At 39.8% G+C, this 25074-nt stretch overlaps 1 protein-coding gene across 2 annotated transcripts in view; it reads left to right on the top strand.

Moving 5' to 3' along the window:
• Positions 1-25074, top strand: part of LOC117805364 (ATP-binding cassette sub-family D member 2-like) — a 51542-nt gene that overhangs the window by 10254 nt on the left and 16214 nt on the right. For both annotated transcript variants that reach the window (XM_034674060.1, XM_034674059.1), the window contains 4 exons: positions 15165-15327; positions 15681-15775; positions 22437-22582; positions 24452-24597. In XM_034674060.1, coding sequence (XP_034529951.1) covers positions 15165-15327; positions 15681-15775; positions 22437-22582; positions 24452-24597 — 550 coding nt within the window. The remainder of the gene's footprint in view (positions 1-15164; positions 15328-15680; positions 15776-22436; positions 22583-24451; positions 24598-25074) is intronic.

Here is a 25074-nt window from a genome sequence, read left to right as displayed (position 1 = left end):
GTTTAGGTCTGAGTAACTCATTTCTCTATCGGCACACACTGTACAGGAGGTGAATTTTTTTATAACTTGGTATTTCCTGAGATATTAAACTCACATGTTTTGCCCAAATAAGGACATGGCTGACTTGATTGACAGGCGGGCATCCTGTAGCTGTTAGCGAAAAGGCTAAAGGCCCGCCTCCTTACCTCACACTATTTCGGAGGAAGTTTGGTTGTGTTCAGCATTTCCAATACAGCCCCCGCTGACGATTGGCCTCAAAACAGCGCTGGGTGACGTCACAGATACTACGTCCATTTTTCATGCAGTCTATGCTTTGAGGTTGTATTTTGGGGTTTTGGCCCCTTCTATCCACAACAAGATAGAAAGAAATATGAGCTTCGTTGACTTCCCAAATTTGAGGCAACCCTGCAGGGAAGGCCCAATACTGTATTACGTAATTGGACACCTATGCAAATAACGAGGTCCATAAAGATAGAGGAGTTTGATATAGAAACACAACTGGCCTGCACAGAGCCCTGACCTCAACCCCATTGAACACCTCGGGGAGGAGTTAGAACGTGTATTGCGTGCCAGGCCCTCTGTTTCAATAGCATTGCATGACCTCACAAATGTGCCTTTGGCTGAATGAGCACAAATTCCCACAGACACACTCCAAAATGTGTTTGGAAAGCCCTTCCAGTAGAGTACCAGCTGTTATAGTAGCAAAGAGTGGTCCATCTCAGTATTAATGTCTATTGCTTTGGATTTGGATAGAGGTGTGATGGTCAGGTGGTAATTGACTTTTGGCGGTCATATAGTGTGCTTCTGATCATGCCTTTCACAGTCAAGAATCAAAACACCTTTACATGATGTCACTTCCACCCTCTGCCTGATTTCATTCAGATTAATGAAGCCTATTTTGGACAGTCAGCTTCTCAGCCGACCTTTGAATGAACCTCCAGAAAAAACATGAAAGACCTGGCTTTTCTAGTTGCCCAACTATCTGCATTGCATCAACTGGTTCCTTTTTCTTAAATTAGAAATATATAATATTTTACTTATCTAATCTACCTAATCTGATGGCAGTGGAGTTTTAAGATGCAAGTTTTTCCTACCTGATTCCTGCACTTGCAAATTTGCAATCTGATACCTGTTCTCCATAGAAATGACTCCTTTTTACAGCCTCATATTAATAACCTGTATAGTAGGGATGGGACATGATTTTCGAATGCTCAGATTTTCGTTCACTTATTAAAAATCAAAGAGTTATTGCAAATCTTTTCTCATTTTTTCATAGTTTTCACCAGCGGCTGTTGTAACACGGTACTCCAGTCAGACGGTGGCTGTACAGCGTCTTAAAGCTGTTTGCTAACTGCATGAAGTAACAAGAGGAGAAGAATGTTAACTACATTAAATAGCAAAAGAAGAAGAAAAACATTAGCGGTATTAGCAGTAGAGAATTGAAGCCAATGCACAAGTGTTGAAAACTGCAGTTTCTCCGGCGTCCACTTGAGGCTGGCTCCAGAAGTACTGGAAACCACATACACACCCATTCAAAAAAGACGATATTCACAGCAGAAATAAACATGTTTACAGCCTGGTACAAAAAAAAGGGTTTAGTCTGGATAGCTCATATCTCGATCGGCACACACTGTACGGGGGGTGAATTTTTTCATAACATGTAGGGCCTAGGGATGCACCGATCCGATCCTGGGATCGGATATCTGCTAGATTGGACTCAAGAAGCTTGATCGGATATCGGTGACAAGGGACCGATATATAGTGCCGATCCATATGGCAGATCTATTCATCTCAGTTCTATGCTTTTCTGTGTTTACAATATCTATTGGTTGTGAAGATTAACTCACCAGACTGCTGGTACACATTTATAATCTCTTGAATAATGATACTGTCAGTTTAAAAATGTTTACTTTGTTTTGGTTTACAAAATCAGAAAAAGCCTGAAGTTGCCAAAACATGATTCTATCCCCACATTAAGGAATGGAAATTGTTAAATCAATACAGGGATCCGATCGGCTAGTATCGGTATCGGCAGATACCAAAGGCCAGGTATCAAGCCTCAAGTGCTCTTAAGTGCCTGCTGTATGTGGTCCAGGCTTCTGAGCCATACAGGAGAGTGGGGAGCAGTACCGCTTTGAAGATCAGGATTTTGGTCTTTGGCTGGAGGTTGCGGTCCTCAAAAACCCTTTTTTTCAGTCTTGAGTATGCCCTTCTGGCATGGCTAAGACGGTGGTGTGCCTCTTCATCAATGGTGGCTTTAACCGTGTTTCTCATCATTATTAAAACAGTGTATAATCACATGAATATAACTATGCATAGGGAGCAAGCCGCCATCTTGCACCACCATGTTTCTACAGTAGCACAGAATGGACAAACTAGTAGGTCCCATTCACGTTTTTGTATTCAGTGGTTGGCCGCCAATTGGTGAAAGAAGATGTAGAGAGTGGTTGTAGTTGTGGTAAAAAAGTCATTTGTATTGATGAAAATTTTTGATGGTAAAAAACCCCAAAAAAACAAATGGAGGGTCATATTTACCATGCACTACAGGACTTGTCCTTTAAGGCCACCATTGCTATGAGAACTTCCCAACAGCAGGGGTAACCACTAGTATCACCATTTCTCCACTGAATCAATCAATCAATCAAGCTTTTTTTATAGGGCACCTTTCATACAAGTCAAATGGAATTCAAAGTGCTTCACAGCAATAGATTTAATGATAATAATCAATATAAAAATCTAATATCATGACTTAACAAAGCAGACATTGATGTATAAGTAGAGTCTAATGCACACCAATTGCATTAAAAAGTATACAAATAAACAACAAAGGGAAATAGTTAAGAAATAAGTAAATAAGAGATAAAACATGACGAGTTAAGATAATGAAAATAAAAGTCTAAGATTACTAAAAGCGCTAAAATAGCAATAAAAATGGTTATAATAATACAGATTGAAGAGTTAAAATAAATAAAACAATAGAATATTAGAATAAATATAAAATGATAAATTAAAAGAAGTTATAATAAAAAATACAATATATCTTTAATGCTCATAACCCTGTATGGATGCAGTGTGAGATTGCACCTTTATATTGCCTGACTCAGGTTAAACCCTTTGAAAAACACAAACAATTACAGCGGATGACTTCCATTAAATTTTTCTAAATTTTTCCAAATCAATCTAAATGAATCAGATTTTGTTAGGGGAATATTTTGCCACATATTTCCTTATCACTTCTCTCTTTGCTGCACTACTTGTAGCCTCTTTTAGCTATTTGTAAATCACAACATTAGTTGTAAATCAAAGCATGCTTTTTACATAATCTAAAGCATGAGATTAGTAAGGCTGAACTTAAAGGGACTCACGTGATGGACAGATGTATTAGCGTGTGCGACTGGGTGATTTCATTGGCTGGATTTGAGCGTTGAAGTGCTCTGACAGATGGGTGGGTGAATGACTGCACATATTGGCTCAATGACTGACAGATGCAGACAGTACAGTGCATTCATACCCCTCTACTTCATCATGATAAGCTCAACACGCATGCACAGTAGCTTTTTTAAGTCCTGACTGAAAAAGCAAAGAAGAAAAAATCACTGAATGAAAGGCCTTGTTCATTGAGGGCCAAATCCCTGATCTCTTGTTGCATTTTAATCCAAAAAGGGAAAAAAAATCGCAGGACCCATTCATGCATTCCCTCTCTCTCGCTTCGTTTTGAGGCCTGTAAGAGGATTTGGCTGCTGCGTGGTTGTGGTGAAGCAGTATTGCAGTCTATTTTTGATAAGGTATCCACACATGTGTTTGGAACAAGGCAAGGTGAGCTTGCGCGGCATGTTATGTCTGTGTGCAACTTTTACATAAAGAAGATTTTTGCGGCCTTCGCTTGTGCTGAGTACAAATATCTCCTCTGTGTGCAAGTGCAAGTTGTTTTCAGCTTCTTTGAGTGTGAGTCACCTCTCCTTGAAAAGTTCCCTTTGTACAACTTGAGAAATTCCAAAACCAAACACACAAGTCTGATGTTACAAAGACATAGATAGCTCAAACGTCTCAGAGCACTCAGAAATGTGAGGATTGTGAGGATTTCTTTGGCACTCTCCAAAACCTTCCCTCCAGGATATGTATTTCAGTCCATCTAAAGTACAGTGTTGTTAGATGTGCAGCAGCAAGCCCTTACATGCAACGCAGAGGTGTGTGAGTGTGCATGCAATATAATAGGGACATTCCTCAGGCACTGCTCAAGCCTCCAGAAGCTCAGCTTATTTAATATAACAGTGGGCAGTGTGTACATGTTGTTTTGATCCCCATCAGAAATTGTGCCCTCCCTTTTACAACATCTCTCTGTTTTTATCATCACTTTCTTTTCTTCTTTCAAAGCTTTAGGGGAATTTTTGTGGTCAAGTTTCACAAGACTTATCAATCAATCCATCTTTATTTGTATAGCGCCAAATCACAGCGTATGTTATCTCAAGACGCTTTTACAAACAGAGCAGGTCTAGACCACTCTATGTCAAATTATGAACAGAGACCCAACACCAAGACAGGATAAGATCCAGTCCCCTCTTACTGACAGGACTCAATCTGATCTGATCTCAATCCATCATGAGCATTACACCTCGCAGTATTTAGCTAGTTACAGCAGCAAGGACAAACTTCCTTTAACAGGCAGAAACCTCAAGCAGAACCAGACTCATGTTAGACAGCCATCTGCCTCGACTAAATTGGTGTTGGAAAGAGGGATAGAGGAGTATAAGAAAGAGAGATGATAGTGTTCTATACTTGCACAGAGGTCCTTATAAAGTTTTATTTCTTCTCAAATTGCACTATTACCTCATCATTGTTGTAGTTCCAGGTTGTAAAATTCATCGTTATGCTGATGACACGGTTTTGTATTGACTGCTGTGCATTATGTCCAATGCTACTTCTCTGAATTAGAAATTGCACTGGCCATACAAAGATCTGAGAGATGAAAGTGATGAGACAGATAGTAGTGGTAGTAGTAGCTGTTGCCGCTGGAGTACGTAACGTCCACAGCAGGAGGCCGTCTACAGCAGCGACTCAGACAAACCTACAAGACAAGGGAGCTCAGGGACTCCAGAAAGGTCTATGGTTAGTAACTTTAATGGGACAGGGAGAGTTAAAGTAGGTGATGGTGGGGAGGGGGTTAGATGGGGTGTCAGTGGGTCAGTTCCCCCGGCAGTCTAAGCCTATAGCAGCATAACTAAGAGCTGGTCCAAGCCTGATCCAGCTCTAACTATAAGCTTTATCAAAAAGGAAAGTTTGAAGCCTACTCTTAAAAGTAGAGAGGGTGTCTGCCTCTGCATCTGTCCCATAAGGTCGGATAATCCTTTCTATCTGAAAGGCGAGATTTTATTTGCACACATTTATAAAGCACTTATTGGGATGCTACCCTCCAATACATCCTCCAAGCTAGTCTGGTTCTGTGGAACACATCACACAAGGTCTAATGATTGACTAACGCTCCAGGTTCCTAGCGTTCTTTCTGAGCTTGGAAGATCTGCTTTTGGGTTTTTTTGCACCATCTCCTTGGAACTTATTACAACACACTTTAAAAATGAATGCACTGGTTTCTTTTAGTCCCTTTAGATCCTTAGTTGTAAATGTTTTAACATGATTACACCAGTTTGAGCTGACTTAGTTTAAACGTTCATTCGTAATTGTTGTCTGTTTTTAATTGATCGTCTTTCCTTTCAGGTGATACCTTGTATTTTAATGTTTCTTTTATATGCTCACCTAGAGCTGGGCGATATTGTAAAAGATGTTATCACCATAACATTTTCATATCAGTCGATATATCAAATTATTACTTCATTTAAATTTAAAGGCAGAGTAAAAGTTGAAGAAACCAGATGGTTTGTTAGCTTGCATCTGGATTTAGTTTTCTGATCAGCTTCTTGAATCCATCATTTTCACAGTGTGAATAGGAAGCAGGGGTCTCATTTATAAACGTTGCTTACGCACAAAACGGGGCCTGAAATTGACGTATGCAAGTTTTCACGCCAAGTTTGTGATTTATAAAAACAAACTTGACGTGAAAATGTGACGACCGGTAAACAAACTCTGACCCAGGCGTACGTACATTTTAGAGGCAGGGGGAAATTGGCGACACAGTTGGTGAGAGAGAGAACTGAAGTCAGATTATATTTTAATGCCTTTTACACATTTCATTCATTGAATAACAACATTAACAGATCCACGTCACCATCATCACTAAAATCTACATATTCTATTTGAATGTGTGTCTGTGGTGAGTCGTTTCCAATAAGCTGTCATTAAAAGATAAAAGCTTGTCTTAAAGTTCATCAAATATTTCATCAGCTTTGTCTCACCGTCACATTTCTCCAAAGTGTAGAGGAAACACATGGGCCGTATCCTAACGCGTTGGTCTGGAGGTAAAAACCAAAGTAACACCAGAAGTCGTAAATCAGCCGCAGAGCAAAGTGACAGTCATGTTTTAATGTTTCTAACGCTGTACAGAGTCACTGAGTGTAGTTATACTTTTAATAAAGACTGCTGTGCAGAGTCACTGAGTGTAGTTATACTTTAATAAAGACTGCTGTACAGAGTCACTGAGTGTAGTTATACTTTTAATAAAGACTGCTGTGCAGAGTCACTGAGTGTAGTTATACTTTAATAAAGACTGCTGTACAGAGTCACTGAGTGTAGTTATACTTTTAATAAAGACTGCTGTACAGAGTCACTGAGTGTAGTTATACTTTAATAAATACTGCTGTACAGAGTCACTGAGTGTAGTTATACTTTAATAAAGACTGCTGTGCAGAGTCACTGAGTGTAGTTATACTTTAATAAAGACTGCTGTGCAGAGTCACTGAGTGTAGTTATACTTTAATAAAGACTGCTGTGCAGAGTCACTGAGTGTAGTTATACTTTAATAAAGACTGCTGTACAGAGTCACTGAGTGTAGTTATACTTTAATAAAGACTGCTGTACTGAGTCACTGAGTGTAGTTATACTTTTAATAAAGACTGCTGTACAGAGTCACTGAGTGTAGTTATACTTTGATAAATACTGCTGTACAGAGTCACTGAGTGTAGTTATACTTTTAATAAAGACTGCTGTACAGAGTCACTGAGTGTAGTTATACTTTAATAAAGACTGCTGTACAGAGTCACTGAGTGTAGTTATACTTTAATAAAGACTGCTGTACAGAGTCACTGAGTGTAGTTATACTTTAATAAAGACTGCTGTGCAGAGTCACTGAGTGTAGTTATACTTTAATAAAGACTGCTGTACAGAGTCACTGAGTGTAGTTATACTTTAATAAAGACTGCTGTACAGAGTCACTGAGTGTAGTTATACTTTTAATAAAGACTGCTGTACAGAGTCACTGAGTGTAGTTATACTTTAATAAAGACTGCTGTACAGAGTCACTGAGTGTAGTTATACTTTTAATAAAGACTGCTGTACAGAGTCACTGAGTGTAGTTATACTTTAATAAAGACTGCTGTACAGAGTCACTGAGTGTAGTTATACTTTTAATAAAGACTGCTGTACGACGCACACGGAGCGCAGAGACACTGGCTGCCTCACACTCGTCACATCTTCCTCACCTGCATGTGTTTACTGTGTTAATGAGAACAGTGTAGAGTAAAGCCATGACCAGTACTCAGAGTTATTATCTTACATATCATCAGAATCAGTCAAAGCGCAGGCCAAGCTGCAGGGGATGAAACCAGCACATTAAAACTTATATTCATGGATCAAACTTCTGTCAGATAATATCAGAGAGGAGATCTCTGAAGGACGTGAGCTCTCTGTAATGTGAAATAAGAGTGTGTCCTGTAAACATGAAACACTGCAGTGAGACCTGTGCATGATGATGAATGATGGATGCTCTGGCACTGCTGACGGATACATGAATGCTGCAGCGACGTGCAGTCACTTCATATTTTTATTTTCATCTTTATTGTGTCCCTCCTGCTGTGAGAAACAAACAATGCGTGCTCTCTGAGCTCCACTTCATTCATGAGGACCACGGTTTGTGTGTCAGGAACTTTATTCTCTCCGTCTCCCTCTCTGTTGTTCTCGTGATTCACCGTGAGAACCTTTGATCTTCCGGCTCATTTGTCTGCATGTTCATTCATAAAGCTCTTTGCATTGAACGTATATAGTTGAATGTGGGCGTGAAGAGAGCGGAATAAGAGGCTGAACTACGTGCGCATATCTCCAGGTGGTTTGTGATTTATAAACAGAACATTGCGTGAAGTTTGCGTGTGAACGGTTTTATAAATCAGAACTATTTTTGCCGCACGCCATTTCCGGGTTTTCGGATTACATATACTTTTAGTCTTTGTGAAGTTTTTATTTGTAGTGAAGTGACTGCAACCCCGTTATTCAGTTGTCCTACGGTCGCGGTGGACATTAAAGGTGACATATCACGCTTTTTTCATCAATATATATTGGTCTAAGAGGTCCCCAAAACATGTCTTTACAGTTTATGCTCAAAAAAACACTTTGAAGTCAGATTTTGGTCTGCCTGAAAAACCCTCTTCTTCAGCCCTGCTCAGAACGGTCTGTTTTCTCTCTGACCACGCCCCCTCAGGAAGTGGATGTGGCCTCGGCTCTCCAGCACGTTGATCTAATGTTTACATGTTGGCTGAATATACACGGCTGCTCAGAGATCACGTTACTTCAACCCTCTGAATCTGATCCAGGATCTGATCCTGACGGAGAGGCGCCTGCAGCAGGACCTTTCTGAAGGATTGGTCACAGATTTAGTGTTTCTTGTGTTTCTTGTTGTTTTATTTATCAGTATGTCGACGTGTGTCTTGGTACACAAGGTAGCTATGTGGCTATGCTAACTAGCGCTAGCACTTATCCATGATAAATAAAATCATCCACTAGATCTTCAAATCTGCAGATGTGGGGAGTAAAACCGACCTCTGTGTTTATTAAGACAGCCTACAACTAGCATGCCTCCCTCCTAAGCTCCTTGTTAGCACACATTTGTGCAGGTAATGAAAAACAGAGGAGGGGTTGAGTTGTATTTTATGCAGTCTATGGGCTGAACAAGCTCCGAGCTCTGACTCCGTTACAGACCAGATATTGTTGTGACGTATGAAAAACACTGAAGTCTGAAACGGCTGGTTTCACACACATTTACAGAAAGGTGGAGAAAACAGAACAGGGGCAGAATGGATTCTTTTCATTTTCGGGGGGTTTGTAGACATGCCAGGGAAACATATTTCAGGTAGAGAACCATTAAAAAGTCCATTTTGATGATATGTCACCTTTAAACGTGTTAGAAATGCACAGCAGAAGTTATCTCTGTGCTCTTCCTTTACCCACATCCTGAAAGTAGATTTAATGAAGTGTATTAAGTTAATAGTTAACACAGAGTTGACTCAGTGTCAGACTAACAACTCTGCTTTAAGCTGCTAGGTTTTGAGTTTTCTTCAGTGTGGCTGTGACTCGTCTCAGCTGTGTTTACAATCAGCTCCAAATGTCTTTAAGCCCGCCTACCTCTCACCCTGCGACATGATTGGCTGTTAAATGCCGTCTTCTTCCAGTCCAGTGGTTGGGGGGTGTAATGACAGGCATAAATAGATACATTTTTTTTTGGCCCATTTGTAATATTTAGATTGAGAAAAGATTATATCATGATAATTATTGTAATCAAATTATCGCCCAGCCCTATGCCCAACATCATTATAAATGAGGGCTTTGTTCTCAATGATTGTGAGTCTAAAGAACGACATTCGTTAGGATTTAAATAAACTCCTATTCCCCAACAGCAGGGAATTCAAAGTGTAGGCAAATTTTGAAAGCTGGCAGGAGATCACTTTTGTCTAAAATGTCCACACACAAGAAGAGATCAAAAGGATTTTTTTTAAAACTGTAAGATGTGTAGCGGTTATATTAGAGCTTTTTTTTATATATATAAATGTTTCCAAATAATTTGTTTTGGAGAGTTATTTCTATGACGTGACAACACTACTTGGTAGATTTGGTTATCTGATATTTGCAGGCCTAACGAGATGTGATCACAGGGAGGGGGATTGAACACAGACACCTTTTTATAAGCATCAAGTCCTGAAGATTGAATCTACTACCACCTTTGTTTCACTGTAAGTTAGCCAGCAGTGAATCCTTGTGTTGGGTTGTTGTTGTGTGTTTGTGCGTGGGTTTTTATGGGCGTGTGTGTGTGTGTGTGTGTGTATGCTAGAGCTCCTTCCCTCAGGGCTTATCCTGGCTGTGAATAATCCTCCATCTGTTGATCTTACAGGCCGCACTTCTGCATCTCTTCCTCACTTTCCCTCTCTCTCTCTCTCTCTCTCTCTTTCTCTCTCTCTCTCTCTCTCTTTCTCTCACAACATGTGCTCTAATACTTTATAGACAAATATGGATGGACATTTTATCAGATGTTTCTAAACGTGTGTAGTATTTAAATATAGCATCATATTCTCATTGAGTACACTGGTTCCAAATGCACCACACATAAGATGCTGTGTCACTACCATAGACTTTATAAATAATGGACCTATCTGTGACGTCACTAATCTGTTTCTGGAGCGCTGTCTTGAAGCCAGTCGGCGGCGGCAGCCATATTGGAAATGCTGAACTCAACCTAACTTCTGTCAAGCTAATGTGAGGTAAAGAGGCGGGCCTGTCAATCAAGACAGCTGTTTCTCTAATAATAGAAAACTAGTAATCTTAATATCTTGTACCACTTTTTGGTCACTACCAAGCGGCAACCTCCGGCCACGAGAATTGAAGCCAATGTGGAAGTGTTAAAAACTGCAATTTCTTGAGTGCCCATTGAGGCTGGCTCTGGTAGTATCGGAAACCACATATGCACAAATTCAAAAAAGCCGATCTTTACAGCAGAAATAAACATGTTTACAGCCTGGTTCAAAAAACGTGTGTAGTCTGGATAGCTCATTTCTTTATCAGCACACACTGTACGGTAGTTCAATTTTTTCATAACACGTCAGTGACAAAGAAATGAAGATTAGGAGTTTTCTATTATGAGAGGCACAGCTGACTTGATTGACAGGTGGGAACACTGTAGCTGTTACCAAGGAGGCTCAAAGCCCGCCTCCTCACCTCACACTAGCTGAACAGAAGTTAGATTGAGCTCAGCATTTCCAATATGGTTCCCGTTGACAATTCAAAACAAACCACCTGCTCCATACTAACTACGAATATAGTATGCAGTACATGCTGCATACTGCATACTGCATACTGCGTTTGAAGGTAGTCTGTAGTATGACTGCTCTGTTCAATCTGTTTTATTGTATACTGGGTGAGGCGTCGCTGGATTTCTGTTTTTTTGGAAAGGGGAAGTAAATAACGACCAACCTGATAGTGAAACTGCTTCTTTAGCATCACTTATAATTTAAGAAGTTAAGACGTGGTTTATATGGAATTAAATAATTTTCCCAGCAGACTAGCAGCAGACTACCTACAAACACAGTATATAGTATTCAGTACACACTGCATACTACATTTGTAGGTAGTATGTTGCAGGTGGGTTCGCTTCAGAAACAGATGGGTGATGTCACAGATACTACAGTCATGGCCAAAAGTTTTGAGAATGACACAAATATTACATTTTCACAAAGTCTGCTGCTTCAGGGTTTTTAGGTGTTTTTGTCAGATGTTTCTATGGTATAATGAAATACAATTAGAAGCATTTCATAAGTATCAAAAGCTTTTATTGAGAATTACACAGAATTTATGCAATAAGTCAATATTTGCAGTGTTGACCCTTCTTTTTCAAGACCTCTGCAATTCTCCCTGGCATGCTGTCAATCCACTTCTGGACCAAATCCTGACTGATGGCAGTCCATTCTTGCATAATCAATGCTTGGAGTTTGTCAGAATTTGTGGGTTTTTGATTGTCCACCCGCCTCTTGAGGATTGACCACAAGTTCTCAATGGGATTAAGATCTGGGGAGTTTCCTGGCCAAGGGCCCAAAATCTTAATGTTTTGTTCCCCGAGCCATTTTGTTATGACTTTTGCTTTATGGCAAGGTGCTCCATCATGCTGGAAAAGGCATTCTTCATCACCAAACTGCCCTTGGATGGTTGGGAGAAGTTGCTCTGGGAGGACGTTCTGGTACCATTCTTTATTCATTGCTGTGTTTTTAGGCAAGATTGTGAGAGAGCCCACTCCCTTGACCGAAAAGCAACCCCACACATGAATGGTCTCAGGATGCTTCACTGTTGGCAAGAGACAGGACTGATGGTAGCGCTCACCTCGTCTTCTCCGAACAAGCCTTCCTCCAGATGCCCCAAACAATGGGAAAGGGGATTCATCAGAGAAAATGACTTTACCCCAGTCCTCAGCAGTCCAGTCCCTGTACCTTCTGCAGAATATCAGTCTGTCCCTGATGTTTTTACTGGAGAGAAGTGGCTTCTTTGCTGCCCTCCTTGACACCAGGCCTTCCTCCAAAAGTCTTCGCCTCACTGTGCGTGCAGATGCACTCACACCTGCCTGCTGCCATTCCTGAGCAAGCTCTGCACTGGTGGTGGCCCGATCCCGCAGCTGTAACACCTTCAGGAGACGGTCCTGGCGCTTGCTGGACTTTCTTGGGCGCCCTGGAGTCTGTTTGGCAACAATTGAACCTCTCTCCTTGAAGTTCTTGATAATTGGATAGACGGTTGACTGAGGTGCAATCTTACTCGCTGCTATAAACTTCCCTGTTAGGCCCTTTTTGTGCAATGCAATGATGGCTGCACGTGTTTCCTTGCAGGTAACCATGGCTAACAGATGAGGAACAATGGTGTCATGCACCATCTTCCTTTTAAAGTGTCCAGTCACTCAATCATGACAGATTGATCGCCAGCCTTGTCCTCATCAACACCCACACCTGTGTTAATGTGTGTGACACCTGTGTGTCATTGAAATTATGTTAGCTGGTCCTTTTGTGGCAGGGCTGAAATGCAGTGGAAATGTGTTTTGGGTGATAAAGTTCATTTCCAGGCAAAGAGGGACTTTGCAATTAATTGCAGTTGAGCTGATCACTCCTCATAACATTCTGGAGTATATGCAAATTACCATTATAAAAACTGAAGCAGCAGACTTTGTGAAAATTAATAGTTGTGTCATTCTAAAAACTTTTGGCCATGACTGTACATTAATTAATTATACAGTCTATGGTTACTACTAAGGCATTCAGTTCATGTTATTTTCCTAGCATTGTTTTTATTGATTTTCAACAACTTTAGACATACATTTATAAACATTCATACACATATCCTCACATATATGTGCATAAATACAATACAGAACACACACACACACAAATCCCAGGTGCATTAAGAAAGGACATAGAGGACTAAGCACATCTTACATCCACACAGATTAAAAAAGTAATAATAATAATAATAATAATAATAAAATATATACATAGATACAGATATATATATTATATATTATATATACGCACACACACACACACACACACACACACATTATATACATACATAAACAAATAAATAAAATAAAAGTACATCAATAAATAAAAGTACATCATATAAATAATAATGTATAAAATTGAAAGAAAATAGAATAAATGAATAAGAAGAAGGAAAACAGTTCTTGTATTATGTCAGTAGTTAGAGTTGGGGAGTATTGAAAGTGATGTATCTCAGTCTAGTATTGAGCATCTAACATTAAAGTGGGTATCTCAGAGGGCCATCCATTCATCCCCAGGTTCCTCCATCAGGTGTGCGATGTCTGTCTCTAGATAGTTCACAAAGGGACCCCAGAGGTTATTAAAGAGTGACACCTTGCCCCTCAGAGTGTATGTAATCTGTTCTAAAGGCAGTGTTGTTGACAATTCAGAAAGCCATTTACTTAAACTTGGTGTACCAACTTTTTTCCACGATAGAGCAATTATTCTTTTGGCTGATACGATAGCCAGTTCCAGAAAGATCTGTTGTCTCTTTTCCAATGTTATAATTTACTGGTTATAAGGAGAGTAAAAAAAGTTAAGCATCCAGAGGGATTTGTATCTTCAGTATGTCTTGGATACATCTCCTCACAGCATCCCAAAACCTTTGTATTGGATCACATTGCCAAAGGCAGTGAAAAAGTGTCCCCCTTTCCTTCCCACATTTGATACAGGTGTCAGGGACAACACTGTTGTATTTATTGAGTTTTTCTGGAGTAATGTATGTTCTCATCAACCAGTTATACTGCAGTAATTTGAGACGTGTGTTGATTGTCTGTGATTGTGCTTTGGTACATGCCCTCTCCCAGTCACTGATTCAGTGCATGTTTGAAGTGGAAATAGAGGCCTTTGATTATCAAACATGTTTTAAAATGATTGCTCCTTCTATAATACTTTAAAATATCAGCAATGCACTAAAAGTTTGACTATTTTCTTCATCACATTACGTTAGAATCCCACTGTCAGTCTCCTACTCGTTTGATCTCTACTTCTTTCAACTCTTCATTTCATTCAAGTTCTTAGCTCTTTCTTCTTCAAGCCTGTCGTGTTTTTTGAAGCCCCACATGTTGTCCGTGAATTCCCAGAAGAAGCTTTTGTTGTGTCATATCGTCAAGCTGTGTCAGCAGCCTGCATTGTGTCACTGCAGGGTGCAGCTCCAGAGCCAAGGCAAGAGAGGGACATACCCTGGGGTTGATCAGCATTGGTCCTCATGGGTTTCATTATTATGACAGAGAACGCATACGTTTTCTTTGTATTAGGATTCTCATTTATTTCACTTCGCCCCACTCTCATGCTTACAATATTCTGTACTTTCAAAATGATCATATTAGTTATTGTGTATCTGGATTTATAAAAATAACACTCCTTTTATTTTAGCGTATTTTCTTTGTCCATGCTTTTAAAAGACTTCTTGATTGACCCGAGGCCCTCACGCATTGCACAACAGCATTTCAGATCTGTGTGTGAGTCCAGCTGAGCCATTGTTTACACAGCACCACAATCACAACTGAAGTTATCTTGGGACACATCCCCTATAGAGCAGGTCAACAAACTGTGCTCTTCATGGGATTATTTACAGAGACCAATAGCTGTTTCATTCCAGCTTTATCAACCACCAACCACCGTTACTAGCTCTGATCAAGAATCACCCCATTTAGAGTCTGACAATGTCCCTCTGACCTTACCCAGCGTTGACCTTTGACCCCTGTGTGTTTGCCCTGACAGGTCACAGAGCTGGCAGGCTACACCGCACGGGTCCACAACATGTTTGTGGTTTTCGAGGACGTCCAGAGGGGCGTTTACAAGCGATCCTCTCTGTCAGCCACGACAGGAGCAGAAAAGAAGAGCAAGCCTGAGATGCACATAGATGGACCACTGGAGATAAAGGGTAGGCCTTATAATGCCTTGTATGCTCAAATTAATAAGTTGAAGTCCAAGTATAACACAATAATGTCTTCTGTGTTTACACTTCTCAAAGTTTGCCTTTTTATTGCATTTTTTTCACATTTGATGTGAAAAAAAAAAGGTAATAACCAGTGTCAGAGATGGGACTCTTTGCATTAAAAGCATAGTGTACACATTCATTTGAACCTCCTGCTCGATAGCCTCTCTAAGCTGTTTGTATTTAATACCATAACTCCTGCTCTGTTAGTTTTGTCTCATTACTGTCCTTGCATTTGCCTTTTGCTTAATCCTCAGTATCAAATGTCATATTCTATCATTCTTTTCTTCTCTCTTCAGGTGATGTGATAGATGTGGACAATGGCATCGTGTGTGAGAATGTTCCCATTATCACACCAAATGGGGACGTCGTTGTATCTTGCTTGAATTTTAAGGTGAGAGAGACAAACTCTACTGCAATAAACACATTGTAATGTAATCGACAATTATAGGAAGACGCATTACTACCCAGTCAGTCTCTATTAGGGATCAATCAATCAATCAATCAATCAATCAATCAATCAATCAATCAATCAATCAATCAATCAATCAATCAATCAATCTTTATTTGTATAGCGCCAAATCCCAACAAACGTTATCTCAAGATGCTTTTACAAACAGAGCAGGTCTAGACCACTCTATGTTAAATTATGAACAGAGACCCAACACCAAGACAGTATAAGACTCAGTCTGACCCCACCTTAATCCACCATGAGCATTGCACCTCACAGTATTTAGCTAGTTACAGCGGAGAGGAAAAACTTCCTTTAACAGGCAGAAATCTCAGGCAGAAACAGACTCATTTTAGACAGACATCTGCCTCGACCAACTTGGGTCTTGAAAGAGGGATAGAGGAGAGTAAGAGAGAGAGGTGATAGTGATGAGACGAGTAGTAGTAGCTGTTGCCGCTGGAGTCCAGCACGTCTGTATCAGCTGGAGTCTGGAATGTCCACAGCAGGAGGACGTCTATGGCAGCTCAGAGGAACCTACGAGGCAAGGGAGCTCAGGGACTCCAGAAAGGTCTATTGTTTGTAACTTTAATTGGACAGGGAGAGTTAAAGTAACTGATGGGGGGTTGGGGGGAAGGGGGTGAGATAGGATCCCCAATGGGATGTCCTGATCCCGATCTCAACTATTGGGTCTGGATGTTTTTTAATTGATCATCCGATTTTTTACGTCCACTGTCATTAAAAACAATTTGCAGCCACTGCCACTGTCACTCCCAATTTCAAGTGAAATTGAGCGTTCTGAGTCCACTTGACCTTGTAGGGGCGGCTGTGGCTCAGTGGGTAGAGTTGGTCGTCTATCAATCAGAGGGTTGGCGATTCGATCCCAGCTCCTGCGATCACATGCCGAAGTGCCCTTGAACAAGACACTGAACCCCATATTGCTCCTGCTGTTGTTCAGCGGTATGTGAATGTGTACAAACAAGATTAGCTAATACTGATGGTCCCTACTATATAGCAGCCTCACACCATGGGTATGAATGGGTGAATGTGACGAGTAGTGTGTAGCGCTTTGAATGATCAGACAGACTAGAAAAGCGCTATACAAGTACAAGTCCATTGACCATTGATACATAATGAGTAAAATTATAAATGGTACATTAATGGAGAACTCACATGTGCACCACCAGACACATTACAGAGGCATGCTGCTCCTAAACTAGCGGCAGCTGCTGTTCTCTATACCGGCATGTTGCTCTGTAGCTAGTGGCATGTAACCAGGCGTGTTTCCATCTCACTGTCACTCCCAATATTAACATTCTCTGTCACGCAGCAGGATGCTAACATTGTGAATCACGCACTGTCTGGTGAGAGTTGCGTTCAGAGCAGCCTCAGATTTAAGTGTTCTGTAATGAAGCACACTAGTTTGGTGGGTCTCATACAGCAGAGCTTGTAAAACAGATTAGGAGTTTTACATCAATGTTAGCTGGATTAAGTTAGATGGAATAAACAGAAGACATATTTTAGTTACTTTTGTAATTGCTTATTTTTGTTAAAGGAAAGAACATCAGTGTGCAGCTCAACTCTCTTATCTCTTGTACAACTATTATCTAGACCAGGGGTGTCCAAACCTTTTTCAAAGAGGGCCACATTTGATGCTGTCAGAGTACCTAAGGGCCAGTGGCTCCCACTGAGACTTAGGAATCATAAAAGATATGAACTCTATTTCATAACATTTTTTTCCCTCAATAAAACAGTAACTAGGTAGTCCTCGGTTCTCCACAAGCCACTTATACATTAGCAAACTTTATCTTCTTCTGGAGGGAAATGTTTTTCATTAGGGTCGGGCAATGTGGGAAAAATATTCTCATGACTTTTCTATGGCTGGATTTCATCACACTTCTTTTTCATGTTGCTTTTAAGAATTTTCTGACCAGCAGACAACATTTTTAGAACAAAATCATTATTTTGAAGAATTTTATGCACCAAATTTGGCCTTTCTGCAAAATTTTGATCTTGTCTTGTGTCCTCTTTTGTGTCTTCTGAACTTTTAGTGTTCATCAAGAACATTTTCACATCATGATGAAAACATTAATTTGAAAACCTGTCAGCTTTAAGAGTGAGAGAGTTTCTTCTTTATTGCCGTCTTGCAGAATTCCCAGTGCTGATGATTCAGAATGTGATTAATTTCTTTGCTATAAATAACACGTTTTAAGATGGAAGCTTAGGGCCGTAAATAAATTGACCTTGGGCCGCAATTGGCCCCTGGGCCGTACTTTGGACATGCCTGATCTAGACAAACACGAGTATCGGATCGGGACTCGGTATCGGCAAATATTCAATATAAAAAAATCAGATCGGGGGCCAAAAAAGCTGAACGGGACATCCCTAGTCTCTATCCTATCATCAAACTCCGCTCAATACCACCCATTGATGCTTACTTAGATATTTTCTGGCATCCAATGTCAGATATTCTCCAAGCCCTTCTCCACCATCAATCCCCCCTGGGCTGTCCTTTGGTCTATATGGTGTTAATTAGCATTCATGAAAAATCCTCTGTGGTCTAATTATGAAACAGCTATATCCCCTGAATGTCAAGGTGTTGCTCCCTCCAGGCTGTTGTCTACTGTAATGAGTTGGGGAATTGCTTAATGCTGCCTAAAGAGTTGAATCTTTCTTTCTTTCTTTAACCAGATAAGAGACTCATTGAGATTTAAAACCTCTTTTTCAAGAGTGACCTGGCCAAGACAGCAGCACAAAATAGGTTACAACACACAAGCACACAAAACAACACAAATAGAATACGGTCACAGTTTCACATGGTTACATGATTACACAGTGCAATCAGAGGATCCAATGGAGCTTGTTTCTCTGTCTTTTATGAGTGACTTGAATTCCCCCAGAGTTACAAGATGTGTCAGTTTCAAGTCCTTCTGCACATCATTCCAGGTAAACGGGGCTGAAAATTTAAAAGCCTTTTTGGCCAGTTCAGTTCTGACTCTCAGGACCTGCAACTGTATGATGTCCTGAGAACGCAGGCCATATTGGCTGAGGTTTCTACTAGGGATGACCACAATTAATCGATTATCGATTAATTGATTGTTAAGAAATTACTCGAAACACACATTTTTGTTATCAATTTTCCGTCACGTGGAACAAACATCATGTGGTCTCATATTACACTCATCTATCATGGAGGTGTTTTAAGTTTAAAGCATGTTTTGATGTGAATCAGCTGGTAAAGGTGTTGCGCACAGCGGAGACGCTCACCTGGCGGCTGCGGCTGTGCGTCAGGTCTCCACGTGCGCTTTTTAAAAGAGGATCAATACAAAACTGCTGCCAACAACGACACGGACACGAAGAGTGACAGCTTTAAACAGGATATTTCCCACCTTTGGATACGAAGGCAACAGGAAATTCTGGAACGCTACGTTTACAGATCAGCAACATCAGAGCCGTCTGGGCTTTTCTCCAGCGGGACTGATTCTGACCCGGTTGTGCTCCTGGCTGACACCTGATCGAATACACATGTTGATTTTTCTCAATAAGAACGAGTAAACAGAAAACTGGACACTGTGAGTCTGAAGTACTTTTCTGTTAGTATTATGAGCCTTCACTTTATAAGATTATGTCCGCGGAGAATATTTTAATGAGCCTGATCGTTGATATTCTGCGTGTCAAACGTGTGACCGTATTCAATCCTGTCAGTTATTTGCATTTTGTTGCTGTAGAAAATACAATTTAGGGGGAAAACAACCTATTTGGCATTGTTTTTGACGTAAGAATAATAATGTTTTTTCTTATCAATTAATCGATAATTGATCGTTAACATTTCCAAAAACCGATGATGGAAAATACTTAAAATGTACATCCCTAGTTTCTACACATGTGTACACACAAATAGGTAGGGAGAAGTCCGAGAATGCATTTATAAAAAAAGATCAGCCAGTGAGAGAGTCTACGACCGGACAAAGACGGACAGTGTGCGACAGCGTATAAGGAACAGTGATGCACATGATCGCTGCAACCAGTAATAAAACACAAAGCACAGTGATACACAGGATCTAATTTCTTTAAAAACTGAGCAGGAGCATTCATAAAAAGCAGGTCTCCATAATCCAACAAGGGTAAAGAAGTTGTGGTGATTAGATGTTTTCTGACTTTCAATGAAAAACATGATTTATTTCTAAAAAAGAAGAAGCCCAATTTCAGCTTCAGCTTTGTAACAAGTTTATCAATGTGTAGTTTAAAAGACAGATTCTCATCAAGAAGAATTCCTAAGTATTTATAAGATGTGACCATTTCAATTTCAATACCATGAGCCGTAGATAGCCTGGGAAGGTGAGACGGAAGCTGTTTGCCATTTGAAAATACCATGGTCTTTGATTTGTCCGCATTCAGCACTAACTTGAGCTGAGTCAAGCGGGACTGAACAGTATCAAAGGCTGATTGCAAGAACTCAAGGGATTTTAAAACTGAAGAAGATGAACAATAAATTACTGTCATCAGCATATAAATGGGACACAGCATTAGACAAACTATCACATAGATTATTCACATAAATTGTGAACAACAGTGGCCCTAATATAGAACCTTGAGGCACGCCCTTTACAACAGGGAGGAAAGAGGAAGAAAACCCGGCAGCTTGGACACACTGCGTTCTACCTGATAAATAATTGGAGAACCAATTAACAGCCTGGTTGGATAATCCTATCTTGTGGAGTCTGTCTGCCAGGACGCCATGATCGACTGTGTCAAAGGCTTTTGACAAGTCTATAAAGAGAGCTGCACAATATTTTCGGCCGTCTAGTGCCTCTATAATGTCACATCGGAGTGTCACGTTTCCAACATTTCAGAAGTTATTAGATCAGCTGTGGTTAATTTTTCTGTTTATGTTGTTTTCCCATTCCTTTTAAGAGGCTGACCCTTTGGAAGAAATGAATAGGCTACATTTTTTTAAGGTTTCGTCGTGTTGCATTCAATGAATGCTCTGTTTATTTCCCTCTGAAATTCAGACAGCTTGATCACACATCCCTGATCTTTAATATTTGAGCTATTGAGTTGTCTTGATGTTGATCGATTGACAAACACTATGATTTTTCAGCTCCTAAAGCTGGCTTAAAGTAGATCTAAAACTATTGTCTCTGTCTTTGAGCTTCAACCTGCCATTCCGCTGTTGCTAAGACACACCAATAGAATAGTATTAATATAATAGTTGTATTACTTTAATGTTCTTGCAATGTTAGCAGCTCATGCTAATAGACCTCAGTCAAGTCTGCACCAAGCTCTGGTCGTAAACACTGATTCAAGGTCAATGCACTTGCTGCCAGTATGTCAGTAGATAGCAGAGATTATGTTGACACTCTGTTCAGAGATAGTTCAGGGTTTTTTGAAGTGGGGTTGTGTGAGTTTTATGTCAATAGTAATTGTAGGAGCCACAACGGATGCCACTCAGCTCGGCCCCTGTCATGAGGAATTCCAGGGAGAAACAGCACACAAGCTAGGCTACAGATATCTGCTGTTGGGGCCGGCTCTGCCACGTCATTTATCACATAAAGCAAAACTGTGATTTAAAAATGTCACAAATTGACTGTATATAAGTGATGTATATTATAGATTGGGTTAGCTACAGGCGGAAGAGCAAGTCTGTGTTGCATCCACAAATAGTGCTGAAAAAATCCCAGGTAGAGCGTACACCTAAACCGATATGAATGCTCGGGTTTAAGTCTTTCAAAATGAGCAAAATAACTCGTCAGAACCGGCCCCATCTGCTGAAAACTGTAGCCTAGCTTGCGTGCAGTTTCTCTCTGCAGTTTCTCATTAAAGGGGCCGAGCTGAGCGGCATCCGTTGTGGCTCATACAATAACTAGTGACATAAAACTCATACAACCCCACTTCAAAAAAACTGGTGTATCCCTTTAACCCACAGGTTTGATACTACGTACACAAAATAATCATACACCAAGTGATCAGCCATTTATTTCCTTTTTCGTAGCCAAGTACTGTCGCAGTAGGGTTGTTTCAAATATTTCACCCTTTAATCAGTTTTATTTAACATTCTCATCACCTACTTTCATTCAGATAAGTATAGAAACTACATATACATCAGGCTCTCTTGGTCCAGTGAGTGGCACGTGACTTGTTCTAACACTGATTTGAATTAAAGATATGTTACTGGAAAAATAATATGTGACACAAATTTCCAGATTTCATGACAGATGTTGGTCCAGGTTTTTAAGATTCATTCAAATCATAGCAGTTATTTGTTTCTTTCTTTCCCTGCATTTGTTTCTTTGTCTTAAAAGCTCCTAATCTGCTAGAAACTGAAAAAGCATATAGTGGCTTTAAGATGTAACTCATCAACTGAGAACAGACATCTCTAGTAATACATTTTCTGTTAAAAAGCAAGGATCTTTTCTGAGAATATCTGTGTTGACGTTACAGATGTTATATATGATATATGTAATGTTACAAGTCTACTACTGTTATTATGCACACGCCCACTGATGATTTCTATCTCTCCAGGGATTTAAATCTTAAGCGCAGTGTGTGATTATAGCGAGGGACCACTCAGATTAAGGCAGATTAAGACATTCTCTCTCCATTTCAGGTTGAAGAGAGCATGCATCTATTGATCACGGGGCCTAATGGCTGTGGAAAAAGCTCTCTGTTCCGGATCCTCAGCGGCTTGTGGCCCGTCTATGGCGGAAGGCTACACAAACCCTCACCCCAACACATGTTCTACATCCCTCAGAGGTATACCAGGAAACACACCCACACGTTAACTAGTGCAGTGTCGCACTGCTGTGAGTTGTACTGAACCAACTGGAAGGGTTGATCATCGTAATGGTGAGCCCTACCGTAATGTAATCCATTGAAATAGGACCTGAGTGTGTGTGTGGGACTGACAAAGTGAAACCAGAGCTCTGGCCACAGTGAAATATTTACCACACTGACAGGGCTTGAAATACTTTCAATTACAGTCATTTCTTCAGTGTTTTGATTGAAGATTTATAAAATTGCAGTCAAATTTGGATTTTTTTCTGCAAAACATCTGAACATTTCTAACAATTTTAGAAATTCTTCTGCAAAATTTCTAAAGAGTTCTATAATTTTTTCAACTAAATTTGAATTTTTTTTTTCAGTTATTTTTTGACAATTTTAGAAATTGTCTACAATGTTTCTACAAATACCTACACATTTTAGAAACGTTTCTGCAAATTCAAAAATGAAGTGGATTTTTTAATTTGTTTCTGCAAAATCTCTAAACATTTTAGAAAAGTTAGAAATTTTTTGAAAATTCTAAAATATTATACATATCCTAAAAAATTCAAAAGAAAAAAAAACCTGCAAAGTTTCTCAAAATTTCCACAATTAAAATTTTTTTTCTGTAAAATCTCTTAAATATAGCACTTTTTTTTCTTAGAATTTTTCTAAAAATTAAAGAATTTGTTTTGCAAAATTTATAATACATTCTTAAATTTTTTGTTTTTTTTAATGAGGCAACAATTTCAGAGATGTCTGTGATTTTTGTGGCAACTTGAAAATCTTTATGGTATTGCCTCATTTTATATTATTCAATTAAGGATCATGGATTCAAATTCAGCCATGTGTCATACAAACTATTTTACCTCCACACTGTGCAAACACAGTAAAGAGAATGATCCAAGCTGCCACTTTTGACCTTTTATGAGTTGAAACAACATCCATGTATCTTCCACTGTCAAAAAGACTGACCTTTTGTTCTGAGAAAAAGCGCCATTAAGGCTTAAACTATATTTAAATCCAGTCAATTTGGAAATATCGCCCACCCCTAACCTGGAAACCAGAAAAGAAGATATCTGCTCAAAAATGACATTTTTAATCTTTTTTTTAACTTTCTGGTAAAGGGTGGCGCGGGTTAGGTCATGATTAATAAGGCATGCAAAGCAGCACAAAAAAAATGTTTTGGTTAAATTTTAACAAATGTTAAGATACATTTTGAGTCCCTTCTTGAGAAAAAAAATCTAAAATATTTGCTCCTTTCCACTTTTCAAACTTCCTTTATAGGGTAGGATAACAAAAGTTATTTTGATGCAATACAGTATGTCCTTGACAAATCAGGATCATTTTTCAGTATCCTGACATTTTTTTGACCTTGATCTGAAACAAAGTAATTGCAGGACTTGAGCCCTTAAATGAGCAGAACCACACAGAATGGGTATCACACAATCTAATGTAACTTTACCCAGGCCTGCCTAGAGGTGCAGACTCAGCTGACTCCCTCCTACAGAGTGGTGAATATTTTATACCCAAGATGATACATCCACCTGTCCAGTGTAACAAAATCCATACATGTGTTCATCAGCAACATTAGAGGCTTAATGGATTTCCTACTCTTAAAGTATTTGTTCTTCAAGTGTGTAAAGGATGTTCCCCTTTTGTGCACACACACCTTCTTAGTGCACTCTTTCATTTCTTGGACATTCAAAGCACCCAATGAAATGTGGGTTAACAAAGGAACACTATGAGTTGTGATCTAAATCGTGTGTGTGTGTGTGTGTGTGTGTGTGTGTGTGTGTGTGTGTGTGTGTGTGTGTGTGTGTGTGTGTGTGTGTGTGTGTGTGTGTGTGTGCCCCCCTCCAGGCCGTACATGTCGATAGGTTCACTTCGGGACCAGGTGATTTACCCCGACTCAGTGGAGGACATGTCCTCGAGAAACCTCAGTGACAAGGACCTTGATGCCATTTTGGACATCGTGAACCTCAAACACATTGTCACCAGAGAAGGAGGTAAGGCAGCAATGAATCAATCTTTATTATATGGCGCAAAATCACAACAAATGTTATCCCAAGACACTTTAAAGCAAGTTACAGCTGCAAGGAAAAACTTCCTTCTTACCTTGAGCAGAGCCAAAATCATGTCAGACAGCCATCTGCCACAGGAGACAAGACCCCAATGCAGAGTAGAGGAGTATTGTCCACCCTGAAGGAATTCGGTTTCACACAATGACCCACTCACTATACATTATCCCACTTTTTACCTGCCTACCAACTAAAAATACAAATAAGTATTAATTTAAAGATGATGTCACTGACTTAAAAATGATTTGTCTATGCAGCTAAGAAAAATAGTCCCTCAGATTCAGTGGTTGGTGGTGCCGCCATAGCAATGGAGTTCTTGTCAGGCAACGTGTGGAACAAATTAATGTTAAATTTAAAGGTGACATATCATGCAAAATCAACTTTTTAATGGTTCTCTACCTGAAA

Source organism: Notolabrus celidotus, chromosome 21, assembly GCF_009762535.1.
Source record: "Notolabrus celidotus isolate fNotCel1 chromosome 21, fNotCel1.pri, whole genome shotgun sequence".
In the NCBI taxonomy this organism is placed as follows: Eukaryota; Metazoa; Chordata; class Actinopteri; order Labriformes; family Labridae; genus Notolabrus; species Notolabrus celidotus.
Note: the sequence above shows the minus strand (reverse complement) of the source record. Positions and strands in the feature narration are given on the sequence as shown.